General features: G+C 36.4%; 1 protein-coding gene across 3 annotated transcripts in view; it reads right to left on the minus strand.

Moving 5' to 3' along the window:
* LOC124087275 (cyclic AMP-dependent transcription factor ATF-7) overlaps positions 1 to 14,699 on the minus strand; it is a 103,360-nt gene that overhangs the window by 66,256 nt on the left and 22,405 nt on the right. For all 3 annotated transcript variants that reach the window (XM_046436093.2, XM_046436090.2, XM_046436092.2), the window contains exon 2: positions 12,345 to 12,413. In XM_046436093.2, coding sequence (XP_046292049.1) covers positions 12,345 to 12,392 — 48 coding nt within the window. In that variant the 5' untranslated portion in view covers positions 12,393 to 12,413. The remainder of the gene's footprint in view (positions 1 to 12,344; positions 12,414 to 14,699) is intronic.

Here is a 14,699-nt window from a genome sequence, read left to right on the forward strand (position 1 = left end):
GGTTATTGTTGCTTCAAAAGCTGTTTATTATATCCATAAAGTTCAACAAGTTTCATTGTATTTTGTTCTTTCATTCTTCCTAGTTCTCTGGATAAGTTTCCTGTATACTACATAAATACCATATTTTTGGCAGGCTGAGACAGCAGGATCACAGGTTCAAGGCGTTGGCAATTTATCAAGATCCCAAGTAACTTAGCAAGACTGTTTCAAAATAAAAAGGGCTGGCAACTCAGTGGGTTAAAGCACCGTGAAATCAATTTCCAGTACCAAAAAACAGACAGAAAAACATGACATTTCCTCTAAATAGTATATGTGTATATGTATACACAACCTGTGAGTATAAGCTAATTGATGTTAATCCTGAACATAACTCTAAGAATCTTCCTTAGGCTACTTTTCATTTTACCAGCATTATTTTAGCTTAATAAATAAGGAAATTAGTACTGAGGGAAAGAGTGTAAGAGTCTCATAAACAGTTAAACCTAGAAGATATAGAAACAGTATCTGAAGCCAGGGAAAGTAGCAAGGTCTTTGGTCCCAGTTATGTGGAATGCTGAAGCAGAAGGATTGCTTGAACCTAGGATTCGGAGGCCAGCCTGGGCAACATAGCAAGACCCTGTCTCAACAAACAAAAGAAGACAATATCTCTATACAAAGAGATCTTGGGCTGGAGATATAATTCAGCAGGAGACAGTTTGCCTAACACACCTTTTGCCTACTAAAGGGGTTAGAAGTCTAGGTAAATAGGAAGTTTAAGTCCTAGAATTAGAGAATTATTTCTCCTTCCTTCATGTTTTATCAATCCATATTTTACAGATACAAAAAGGTAGATATGACTTTAAAAAAAAAAAAAAGACAATTAAACTGGGACTGGGGTTGTGGCTCAGTGGTAGAGTCCTTGCCTAACACATGTGAGGCACTGGGTTTGATCCTCAGCACCACATAAAATATAGATAAAATAAAGACACTGTGTCCATCTACAACTACAAAAAATAAAAATAAAAATAAAAATAAAATTTAAAAAGACAACTAAACTGGTTTCAGTGTTTACCAGAACCCTTAAGATTTAGACTTCTCAACTAACATCTGGGAAAGGAAACTGAGATATCCCAAAACAGAACCAAGTAGATATGGTGCTGGGGTTGCTGTTTAGCAGTAGAATGCTTGCTTAGCATATACAAGGCCTTGGTTTAATCTTCAGCATCATTAAAAAAAAAAAAAGTAGATCTGTTTATCTTTGACGTCCTCATAAATAGTGGTATCTTTTCTCAGGGACCATTCCATCTAAGCCAGTTCTCATCTACTGTCCCCTAACACCAAATTAAAGTTTCCATTGCTTTATGTAGACAAGATTATGGCTGTCATTAAGCTAATTTATACTAAAGTGTAAATGATGGCCTCAATACATTTCTCCATCATTTCCCCCCAAATTGTTAATTTTATGAATCTTTCATTTAAGTAAAAGTAAAGGGGTTTATTTCTGGATGGTGTGTCTTTTCTAATGACCTTTAAATTGTATTTTTTTGTTCAATCATATAAGGCTGCCCATGAGAAAGTGGGAAAAGGAGGTTTCATTGTCACTGACCTCATCAAAGGAAAAGGGATCACATGCTCTATATCCTTTTGTACTGCCCAGCCCTAATACCTTAATTCCCATATAAGCTCACACAGTGTTCATCCTGTTCTTGCTCCTAACACCTAGAACCAGTAAAGCTAACTCTAGGCAAGCCAATTCCTATAACATCAGAGAGGCTCCTAGAGAGCAGAAAGGCTTGTCACCTAAATCTTCCTAGATAAACTCCTGGAGAAAACTTGAAGCTGAGGTGCCTTCCACATCTATTTTCTTCTCCTCTATCTCCAATCACATTATCATCTGCTTACAACTTTAAAAATCTGGAGGGCCAGGTGTAATGGAGCATGCCTATATTTCTAGCTTCTTGGGAGGCTAAGGCAGGAAGATCACTTGAGCCTAGGAATTTGATGTCAGGCTGGGCAACACAACAAGACAGTGTCTTAAAGAAACAAACAAAAAAAGTACATGATATTCTTAAAAGGCAAAACTATGGAGATAGTAAAAAGATCACTGGTAAGGCCAGGTGCAGTGGCACATGCTTATAATCCCAGACACTCAGAAGGCTGAGGCAGGAGGATCCCAAGTTTGAGGACCCCTCAGCAACTAGCAAGACCCTGTCTCAAAATAAAAAAAAATAGAAGTCTAGGGCTCTAGCTCAGTGGTAGAGTACCTGTGGGTTCAATCCCTAGTATTTCCCCCTTCCCTGCATAAAAAAAAAATGGGGGTATAGTTCAGTGGTAGAGGGCCTACTTAGCAAACATGAGTCCTGGATTTGATCCCCAATGAGAGAAAGAGAAAGAGGGGGCGGGGAGAGAAGGGAAGAGATACAGATATTACTAGGGGATCAGAAAGAGGAGAGGAAGGAGATATAAATGGGTAGAGCACAGGCCCATCTATTTTAGATCAGTGAAACTATTCTGGACATTATAAGGTAGATAAATATCATATATTTATCAAAATCCATAGAATGTACACACAGAATGAACCATAATAAAAAACATAGACTTTAGGGCTGGGGCTGTAGCTCAGTGATAGAGTGCTTGCCTAGCGTGTGTGAGGCACTGAGTTCGGTCCTCAGTACCACATAAAGATAAATAAATGTCTATGAACAACAACAACAACAAAAATTTAAAAACATGGACTTTAATCAACAATAATGTATTGATATTTACTAACCAATAGTAACAAATATAACACACTAAAATGTTAAATAACAGGGAAAACTGCTAGGTGCTATGGCTACTTAGGAGGCTGAAACAAGAGAATCACAAGTTCAAAGCCAGACCTGGAACTTAGACCCTGAATCAAAATAAAATAAATAAAAATAGCTAGGGACCTATCTCAGAGGTAGAATGCTCCTGGGTTTGATCCCCAGTACTATAATTAATAATAACAACAATAACAACAACGATTTTTTAAAAAGGGTCATGGATGTAGCTCAGAAGCAGAATGCTCCTGTGTTCAATCCCCAGTATGCAATAATAATAATAAAGAAAAAAAGGGAAAATTATGTGTGATAAATTCTATTAATTATTAAAAAAAAGAGAGAGAAAATGCTGTTAATAACCTCCACCAGGGGGCTCAGTTGGTAGAGTGCTTGCCTTGCACATCTAAGGCCCTGGGTTCAATCTCTAGCACCACAAAAAAAAAAAAACACACATAATGCCCACCAGGTATAAGGACAATGAGCCAAGACAAGTTGTATAAACGAAAGGCAAAAGGTGAAAGCTTAAACTGTAGGACTTGATCTCAATTTGGAGAGGTCAATTTACTAAAGACAAAGAAGCTTGAGGAAGTGAGGGAAGGAGATAAAGACAACTCTCTGTATGGCATTTTATGGTGACTGGTGTGCAAACAACTAAAACAAATTTATTTCCCTCAGAGAAAAAAGAAGCCAAGAGGCTTATAACGGATACTGAGAGTCTCAGCAGAAAAATCACCATTATTAAGCCGCTGGCATACTTATGAGTATCACTCTGATACCTCGCTCTGTGGCTAAGGAATCAGGATTTGTCATTGTAACCACATCTGCAACCTGTGCTGGTGCCAATCTTTATGACAGATTTTTCAGGAAAATCAAGGGATATTACCCAGTATCAAAAGAAGATCTGACCCTTAGGAGGAAGTAGGAGGTGTTCCTTTTGCCACAGGATTATTCTCTTCAGAATAACATAAGTGGTTCTTCCAGAGGCCACATCTTCAATAAGCAGAGCTGCAAATCTGACAGCCAATCAGCTGAATGCTGAATAAAGCACTCAGCCTTCTACAATGACTCAAAGGACACACCAAAGCTACAGATTTATTCTACTGTCTTTCCCTGCAGAGCCACTCAAGTTTTTCAAAGGCGAAAAGAAAGAAAGAACTCTTTCCTTCCAACCCAGGGAATTGTAAATTCCATTTGGGATCTACGGACAAAGCTATGTTTGCTCAAAATCTGGCATCACTGATGGGAACATCAAGATTTAAAAGCTGAAATGATGGCTGGCAATTTTAGCCTTTAGAGCAGAAGTTGGTTCAGCACTTCAATCTGCTGGCAGAATCAGCAGCCACACATAGCACATGGAATGCCAGACTACGAATAAGCTAATTTGAGATAAACCTCAAAGCTTCTGTTTTTTCTCTGTGATGTTTTCCTTTTTAAAATCTGATCCTTAGCCAGGCATAGTAGCACATGCCTATAATCCCAGTGACTTGGGAGGCTAAGAAAGGAGGACTGCAAGTTCAAAGTCAGCCTCAGCGACTTAGCAAGGCCCTAGGTAACTTAGTGAAATAAAAATAAAAAGGGTTGGGGATGTGGCTCAGAGGTTAAGCATCCTTGCATTTAGTTCCTGGTACAAAAAAATAAATAAAATAAATAAATAAAATCCTCAACATAATTTTGTGAAAGAAAATTTAAAAGGCAATATCTCTCTATAATTAATTATTAATAGCATGTCTTCCTCACAATTTAAACATCATCTCAACATCTCTTCAAAACAGTATTTTGAAAATGAAAAGCTTTTTACACATCCTAACTCAATAGTAACAGTCATGTGTTGCAATTTAAAGGACAGTCCCTTTGAAGTTATAAAGATTCATCCCTCAACAGAGAAAAGAAACCTAGGTTTGAGAGATTTCTGTCTAAAATATTTGGGTTATCTTATGGGAAACAAAGAAATAAAAAGAAACCAATAAAATTTAGTGGTAATGAGTTCTACTTTAATTTTTAAAAATATACATTGTTGTACTGAGAAATTACCCTTTTCAAAGGGTTTATCATTTGGCTATGCAGATTCAAAAAGGGTCGAAACTTAGATCTGACTAAATTCTATCTGAAGGAGCTTTTTCTTAAAGTATTAAAGCCCAACTTTAAAGAGGCATTGTGTATTCTTTAAGTCACTGGCATACAGTTAAAAACCTTGTTTGCCCAATTATAATCCTTCAAGCACAATGTTGAAGTTCTCTTTCTTCTCTTCAGAAAGATCTTCCAGAGAGCATCTCTTGCACCTTGCTCATAATGCACTATTTATTGGCATTTCTTTTCCTTTCTAAATGGCCGGGAGGGAAGAGCTCCAAAGCCACAGTGTGTGGTTAGTAATGGCGCTTTTACTTGTCATTGTACAAAGCCTGTTAAATATTTACAACACAGACAGCAATATCTAGTCCTAAACACCCAGTTGTGAGTTTGAGTTTTTTTAGAAATAAATCTATGACAAGTTTTCCCCAGCAAAACGCCAGAAGACTTTACTAACAGCTTCAAGAGACCCAGAGGGTCCAGAGGAGCAGTTATAGGCCATCTGGTGATTACTTATTATTATTTATACAGCACTGTGGATGTACACACAGATGTGTTATGAATCCACATACAGAGAAGCCCTAACAAGGACTTCAGAATGCAAGTGCTGAGCAAGTCAATCTGCATTAAAGAAATACAGTAACCAGAAGAGGGAGTATACTGGCTGTTTAATCTGCTGCATTAGCTGGAAGATTATTTGACAAAAGAATGAAAAATTCTATATAATGACAATATCTTGTAAATCAAAACCTGGCTATATATGGTTTTGCAAGGGTGGCAAAGAGGGATAAAGGAAGGACAGGCTCTCAGATCAGGAAGGCACTTTGTAACCTCAGCAGTATGGAAAAGAAGGGACTGGGAAAGAAACCCACTCCTGACTTGGGAAGAACTGAAATAAAAAGATACAGAACTTTATTTTTTCCTACCAAAAATACTCTAAGAACAGTTTCTGGGCTCCCATTTTGAGTTTTAAGCTGTATCCAAGGAAATCAAGAATTTTTCTGGGTGTAGCTCCAATTAGGTTTATACAGGTGTTTTTTTTCAGTGGAGGAGACAGGAGCAAGGATGCTTTTAATATGCTATGCTTTTAGTAACAGCATAATAAACACAACATAAAAAATTAAACAACCAAAAGGAAAGGTGTGTGTGTGTGTGGGGGGGGGGGTCTCATGAAAACCAAAGGGAACATCATTCCCCTAGGTAGATGTATGACTGCACATATGGTGCACAACCAGAGAAATGAAAAGTTGTGTTGCAACTATGTACAATGAATCAAAATGCATTCTGCTGTCATATGTACCTCATTAGAATAAATAAATAAATTAATTTAAAAAATCAAAGGGAGATCAGTAGAGGAAAGAAACTAAAGGATAGAAGGGGAGGAGAAAGGGGGTAGTCCTGGGAAGTGATATTGACCAAATTATATTGTTATTTCATGTACATGCACAAATATGTAACAACAAATCCCATCATTATGTGCAACTATAATATACCAATTTAAAAAAAGGTGAAAAGAGAGGGAAAAAAGAATAGAAGAAAAAAAATTAAACAACCAACTAAATGTTTCTAAGGACAAGTGTCAAGAGTGCCAGATCTGGGTGGGGGTTGTGGCTCAGTGGTAGAGCACTTGCCTAGCATGTGTGAGGCACTGGGTTCAATTCTCACACCATATATAAATAAAATAAAGGTTCATCAACAACTAAAAAATTTTTAAAAAAAGAAGAGTGTCGTATCTGACATAAAGCAACATAAGTTTTTCCTTGTTCTTAACACCTCCATTTTTAAAACCCCAGTCCCAGTCTTGTCTATACAATGAGTAACAGTAGTCTACTTTCATTACAGGGTTACATAAAACTGCAGTGCACTCAGAGTGAGCTGAAAGTAATTGCAAAATCAACATATTACAAAAAATAAGGTTAGCATTTGGCCTAATTGTGTATAATGCATTGTATTTTCAGCTGCGTGACAGCATGCAGGCACTCTTACCAGATGGGAACTGGATGAATTATTGAATGAAATATGAATTATTAAATAAAAATTTAAATTTTTTTAAACTCTTGGCAAAGAGTGAGGAAGAAAGCTTATCTATTTGCCTGAAATTACCTTCACCTGTCATAGCATGTAAACACAGCATATACCACCACAAATGGCATTTATCTACCAGAGCTATTTCTTCCCGTTATTTTCCAATTCAAGATGCTTCCCTAACATAAAGAATTAGTAATCAGCACCAACTCATTCTTCCTTGTTTTTATTTTGTGTTCATGCCAGGTAATAGGAAAAATGTGTCAAAGGGATACAATGTAAGATCCAGACTCCCACAGTACCAGTATGGTCCTTTTAATGGAACACTGGGATAACAGGAATAACCTTTATAGATTTGTGTTATACAGGCAATAAAACATATACCTTTGCAGCATGCCAGCATTTAACCAATCTTAGGAGCTATTTGTTGCCTCATATATTACAGAGAAATAGAGATTTAAGGGATAATGTTCATGGAGGTAGAGGATATGAAGCAATAAACAGCTTTGGAGGCTGGTTAAATGCCAAGTGAAGCCAGGACTACAGTACCATAAACATTATTACTACTATGACAAGATAAGGAGGTGCAAGAAGCTGCCCTCAACCTCACCACAACTAGGGCTCCATTGCTATTCTTGGCCTTTGAAGAGAAAAAGAGGCCCTGGAGGTCTATGAGTTAGTTGTGTTTTTCATGTCTCAGAAAGATATGAAGAAAATCTCAACCTCTATCTAGATGTCCTCTGGGATAAAGTAGGTATCTTCAGACTCTCAGGATCATACTGTACAGATGACTTTCCCTTGAAAGGACAGAGATGATACAGAGTGGTTATGACAGAAACTTTTCTCAGTGGCTGATAATGGGATACTACTAACTGTTCCTGAGTGGTATTTCCTCAGAGGAAATGTGCTCCTGTTCTTTAGGATAAAGCCATTCTAAAGTAATAAGCTGATATGACCAGCTTTTGCTCAAAGACTGATGATGGTATCCAGAGGGGCCATTTAAATCTACATAATTTGTACTACAAACCACTGTTATATGCCTGTGAGGGAGGTACAGGATTATGGAATGTGTAGACTCCTAGGAATAAAAACTGGGTAAAAATAAAACAAAAAAAGAGGTATATTATTTAACTATGTACACATGAAATAATATCTGAAATTCAAGATTACCAACATAGTATTTATACCTGCTTCCACATATAACAGAATAATTTTATATTCCATCTTTAAGTGAAAGTGGCCCCCAAAAGTATTAAAAATTACAAATTAAGCCAGGTATGGTGTTTCACACCTGTAAACTCAGCTACTTAAGAAGCTGAGTCAGGATTACTTGAACCCACAAGTTTGAGGCCAGCTTTGGCAATATAGTGAGACCCCAACACAAAAAAAAAAAAAAAAGAAAAGAAAAAACCCGACAAAGCCATTTTATAGTCACAATGTTTATAAAGAGATGCTATCTAATAAACATTTCAAAAACCCATATAACTTGATTCAACAGAATGTCTGGGGGCCCTATGAACACTAACTGGTCCCCTCTCAGGAAGCAGCTCTATTAATGACTCCTTCTACCATATTCCACAAAGAGGTTTTAGCAGGAAAACTTTTTCCTACAGTTCTTCCTCATGAAAGTGACACTACTTCAAGAGAAACAAAGTATCTCAACAGGAGAACAGAAATAAGAGGGCTAAAAAACTCTTATCACCTGTTTTTTTCAGATAAGAATGCAGACAGTACAACCTTTAGCTGCCATCTTTTTTTTTTTTTTTTAAAGTACATGCAGCATATTTAGAACTCAGCTGTGTCACATCAGACGTACTGTTGGAAAGTGGATCATGAACAGAATCCAAAAATAACAGCCATTAAAGACCTAGCAACCAAAACATGTTTATGTATCCATTGAAAGCCTGGTGGTTTTGATTATATAGTAGAGAGCATAATCCACCAGTCTACTTTAGGTGAATTTTCCTTTCACCTTCCCTTAATATTAAAGAGTAGGATGACATTAATTTAGGCAAATACAGGGTAAACTCTGAGCAGGGAACTATAGAAACAATTCAAGATTCCTATAGTTGTTGTTTTAAATTTTTATTTTAAGACAGGGTCTCACTAAGTTGCTGAGGGTCTCAATAAGATGTTGAGGCTGATCAAACACTTGTGATCATCCTGCCTTAAGTTGCTGGGATTGCAGGTATGCACCAGTGTGCACAGCAAGATTCCTATAGTTTTATTTGCTTGCTTTTAACAATCAGCCTCTTCAATTACAAATTTGCTTCCATTCCTGTTTTCTCTACCTGGTAAAAGCCATTGCTTTTTTTTAATATTTAGTTTTTAGTTTTAAGTGGACACAATATCTTTATTTTATTTTTATTTGGTGCTGAGGATCAAACTCAGTGCCTCACATGTGCTAGATGAAATTCTACCACTGAACCACAATCCCAGCCCAAACCACTGCTTTTTGAGACTTCTGTCATAGTAGGTTCTAAACTATGCCTTCTAAAATGTATCTTGGTTCTTATTTTCTTTCTTTCTTTTTTTGTATTGGGGGATTGAATCCAGAGGCACTGTACCACAGAGCTACATCCCCAGCCTTTTCATTTTGTGAGACAGGGTCTCACTAAGTTGCCTAGGATCTTGCTAAGTTGCTTAGACTGGCCTTGAAATTGCCATCTTCCTGCCTCATCCTTGTCTGGCTATCATGGTCCTTATTACCCTCCTGGAGCTTATATAGTTTTTTTAGTATTCTATATTTTCTGGAATAAATAATTTGAGTCAATGACAAGTGGATTACAAATAACTTTAAGACCTCTAGGTGGCTCAAGAATGCAACCATTCTCGAGGGATATAAGGAATTTGAATGACAGGCCAAGGGTAGCTAACAACTAAATTTATCTTCTCTGCCAGATTTTCACTAACGTATAACATTCATATAACATAAAGCAATCACAGTACATCTTGTAGAGATTCCACTCTAAGGCTATCTGTTACTAAATATTGGAAAAAAAACTTGGAAGGAGACTAAATATAACTTCAGAACTATAATCTCACCAGAAAATAGTTTGATATGCAAAGAAAATAAAGGAATGAATCATGCTGGCTCCAAAGTCTTAAGTTGTTGCTTTCTATCCTTTTCCTTTATCCCCCCCCCCCTTTTTTTTGTACTGGGGATTGAATCCAGGGGTGATTTATCATTGAGCTACATCCCCAGCTCTTTTTTATTTTGAGACAGGGTCTCAGTTGCCAAGGCTAGCCTCAAACTTGTAATCCTCCTATCTCAGTCTCCCAAGTCACTAGGATTACAAGTATTCACCACTACACTCAGCTATCCTTTTACTATGGAACAAGTAACTTAGAATTCTCAAGAAGGTAACAATTCCCCCAAGTGTCACACCCACCTTTCCCTTGGGGTTGGAGGAAGCTTTGAGGATGTAAGTCAGTGGTTATAATGAATCCTAATAACCAAAATACCATTACACAATTCAGAAGTGAGAAAGAAAAACAGGGGAAGGAAAGGATTATGATGAAATGAAACCTAACAATACAGGGAAGAATCAAAGCAAAAATCCTTACTGTTTTCCTACATCTAGGAAAATTTTTAAAAAATTTTTTTACAGAGAAAATGAAAACAAGGAAACAAACACCAATATTAGTGAATACTACTCTTTTTTAACAAGACAGCCTGAAGAGATGTTATTTACACTGTTTTGCTCAAAAAGCTTAAGAGATGTTTTTCTCGTGTATTCCTTATTTTTATCATCCATTCTTATTTCTTTGAGAAATCCTTGTTTGGATGGTTTTATGTATACTGCATAATAAGTATACTTAATGTAAGACATAGAAATTGAGTAGTTTAAGCAATAAATAAAGAAAATAATGGTAAATATCAGAAAAATAAATGCTTTCACCAAAAAAGCAGATTTTTCCAGTAGAGAAGTGAAAAGGGTACCAAGTTATCAGTTGTCAGAGTCATAGTAAATAGTATTATTAAATTTACACAGAAAGTTGGAGGGATCATTTTTAGGTATGTTCTTTAATAAAGCTGTTTGAGAAGTGAAAACAAATTTACCCTATATTTCTAACTGTCTTCTATTGTTAAAAAAATTAAATATAGACCACATGGGGAAACAAGCAGTCAGTAATAAAGTAGAATGTTTTGATAAGGAAAAGAAAATGCATCTTAGGAGGCTGAATATTGCAGAATACAATAGCTTTGTTAGTGTCTTATCTGAAATTTTCAGCATTTACTGAAATTTGGACTCTTCCCTCTGTCCATTTCTTGTTACCATCCTCATCTCTTCTACTACTCAAATTCCAGTTCTTAGTAGTCTGGGGTTTTTTTGTTTTGTTTTGTTTTGTTTTGTTTTGGTACCAGGGACTGAACTCAGGAGCACTCAACCACTGAGCCACATCCCAAGCCCTATTTTCTATTTTATTTAAAGACAGGGTCTCACTGAGTTGCGTAGCACCTCACTGTTGCTGAGACTGGTTTTGAACTAGCAATCCTCCTGCCTCAGCCTCCCAAGCTGCTGGGATCACAGGCATGCACCACTGTGCCCAGCCAATTCTTACTAATCTCTAGAACTAAACTCTTCTTTTTGTCTAAATATTTACAATGTTTACTAGAACTAGTCTGCAATCTTACATACTACCAGTAAGTGTCACTGGACAGGCCTATGACTTACTTCTAAATAAACAGAAAGTCACCCTTCAGGGCCTGTAAAATAAATTAATAAAGACAGATAAAAACTTTTTTTTGTATTCTTTTTCTTTTTTTGTGGAACATGGTATTAGCACAGAGTATTAAGAGTTAAGAAGTTTGAAAAAGGCAATTACATCAAAATTGCTTTATTAAAAAGGCATATGATGAGAAATATCTGACTTATACACATATACACACAAAATTACATGTCAGCTAACAGAACAATGCATTTCATAGTATCAGACAAGGGAAATGTTTATATACTGCTATAATATCTCAGGTTCTATATTAGATTTGTCTTTCCTAGATAGGTCTCTTCCTTACCTGTTAAACATGATTTTCTGGATCAATAGAAGAAACACTTTTTCTTATTTAAAAAAAAAAATCTGAAATTGGGGTTCACATGAAGGGTACCTTGTCAGCTATCTCTCCAAATATGTTAAGCAGATTTTTATATCCATGAAGATATTTCTAAACTTGCTTTGTATTTAGATGGATAGCTTTACAAAAGAGGAGAGAGCAACATGTATTCTTCAACACTGTGTGTTGGAAAACAAACACCAGTAGAATAACAATATGGAAGAGAGCAAGGCAGATTTCATTACGGTAGAGTGCCTACACTTCCTCATAACTTGGATTTACACACTGCAAATCCTCTGATCTGATTACCTCCAGTGATCACGTAAAATACCGGCTTTAAACTCTTTGCCTTAGTGATAAAACAGCCACTTTGATTCACAACAAGACATTCACAATAAAGTATATTGTAAACGTACCTGTCCACAGCCCGGGGCATTGCACACAAACGGTCTGTCGTCTCCCATATTTCATATAGCTGAGCGGAGCTGAGGAGGGGGAGGTAGGGGAAAAGTTATGTTAAATACGCTGGAGCAAAAAAATGTGCTTCAAAAATATCAAGCCTAGAAACAGGTGTTCCAAGAATGCTATCTATCAAAGCTGTAAACACAGGCTACTTTGAGGAGACCCATTAGACAGGTGGCATGTGATCTACTGTCCCTCAATTTAAATTTTGTATTAGAAAAATTTATACTTAAATAGTCAAGGAATTTCAAACCTTTCCTAGATTTTCCCTTTCTGCTACAGTATATAACACACTTCTCTAGTCTGCTGAATTACAACAGTGCAGTTCCCTATGTCAATAAATCCACTGAATGTTCAATGTGGAAGCCATATTTTTGAACTAGAGAAGACCAAAATTTGTCATTTAATTAATTAAGGGATTATAGGAGGGGTGCTCCGTTTTACAGGGCCATAATCTGGCTCCCTGATGTATAAACTACGAGACTGTTGGCAAGAGTCGTTTATCCCAGATTATTGCCAAAGAAAACAAAGCACCCATCCTATTGGGCTACATGGGAAATGATTTTCATTAATAAAAAAAATAAAAATAAAAGCCTTCTTTCCCCACTGGGAGCCTCCTCCTCCCCCCACCAATCGACTGTGGCAAATGGAGAAATATCGGTACCCTCCCCCCGCCTCTGATTCTATTTATGGTGAGGTTTTTAAAAGCAGCAATAAAACAAATGTCGACTCTTTGGGGGTTTACTGGGTGAATATGTTCCGGCTGTTTGTGCCGCTCTTGCCCAGAGTTCTTAGGCTGCTCTGTTGCAGCCAACAGATGTGTACTGCTGCAGGGGATAAAAGAAATGACACTAAAAAGCATCACCATCCATCTCCTCTATTTCTCTGAAGAATTTAACAGAATTTATAATTATTTATATGTGTGTGTGTGTATATATATATATATATATATATATATATATATATATATATATTTAATATTGAAGCTAAATTCTCAAAATATTGATTAACATTCTTTGTCAATGAACAATAATTCCAATCTCATTGGGTTGGGAAAATTTCTCATATTCCAACTAGGAATAAAAATAGAGGTATAGATGAATAAATATTAGAAATGCAAATCACAGTAAAAATATTCCCAAAAGATAAACAGTATTTTGGAAAAGTGGAAGAGAAAAACGGGGAAAGGGATGAAAATACCCTTATAGATTAAACTCTTAAAGGACATTTCCAAACATCTCTCCATAAGAGAGAAACGTATACAAACAAATGAACAGGGAAGATAACAGAGGCTGAAATAATTGAATCACATTCAATTATTTGAATATGATTGGAAATAATTTCAGAACTGTAACTAAATTTCAAATTTTATCTTAGAGATAAACAGAAATATCAATCTCAGTCAGGCCTATATTAAATTAAAAAGTTAACATGCTAGAATCAATCTGGTAACCAGAAAACCATGCTTAAAACATAGAGGGTGGGTAGGTAACATCTCTCCTATTCTCTTAGGGCTCACTCTGGGGTTAGAAACGAGTATTTCTGGTTGTCTAATCAGCAATTCCACAACTAATCAGCGCTTAAAATTGTGGGGTGCTCAATAAAATAGAAGGGGCTTCTTGGTCATCTTTCAATGTGATAGGAACATGGTCTAACCATGAAGGAAACTGATGCTGCAGCATTGCTGTAATGAAAGAGGCCCTGTATGTACATACATGTACACAGATTTATATCACATTTAGCCAGGATAAATTGCTTCAATAAATTCTGTTCCTAGGAGACGCTAGCTCAAGCTGATGATTGGGTACTAGGAAATGAGAGCTTCATTCTTCTCCACATAGCCCCAGGACAAGGGAGTTTTTTTGGGGGGTTGTTTGTTTATTTAAAATATATGATGATTTTTTAGTACTTTTTGGAAACACAACATTGTACAAAAAAAAAAAAAAAAAGGTAAACAAAAGCAGATAAATATAAAGACCAAGAACTTTATGTCTGAAAATTCAGATAATTTCTAAAAAGCAATTCATCTCTGGAAAAAGTCCTAAATGCTGTGCTACAGATAATTTCACTTTCTAGTCCTAGAACCTGTTTTCCTAATATAATTACAAAATGAAATTTTATTTCAAAAAGGGCCTCCAACGTATTTTCCAACCAGGAAGTAAACTACAAGGGCTAGAATAGACACAAGAACCACGCAAAATGCCTTATTTTTTATCTTGGTTCTGATATTTGGACCTAAATGTTCTCATTTTTCTATTTACTTAGAGGAAGAAATGGGTTCTGGCTGAGAAGGGGACAGCACTGGCATA

Source organism: Marmota monax, unplaced genomic scaffold (assembly GCF_021218885.2).
Source record: "Marmota monax isolate L192 unplaced genomic scaffold, Marmota_monax_Labrador192_F-V1.1 WCK01_AAM20220418_F8-fsc00012, whole genome shotgun sequence".
In the NCBI taxonomy this organism is placed as follows: Eukaryota; Metazoa; Chordata; class Mammalia; order Rodentia; family Sciuridae; genus Marmota; species Marmota monax.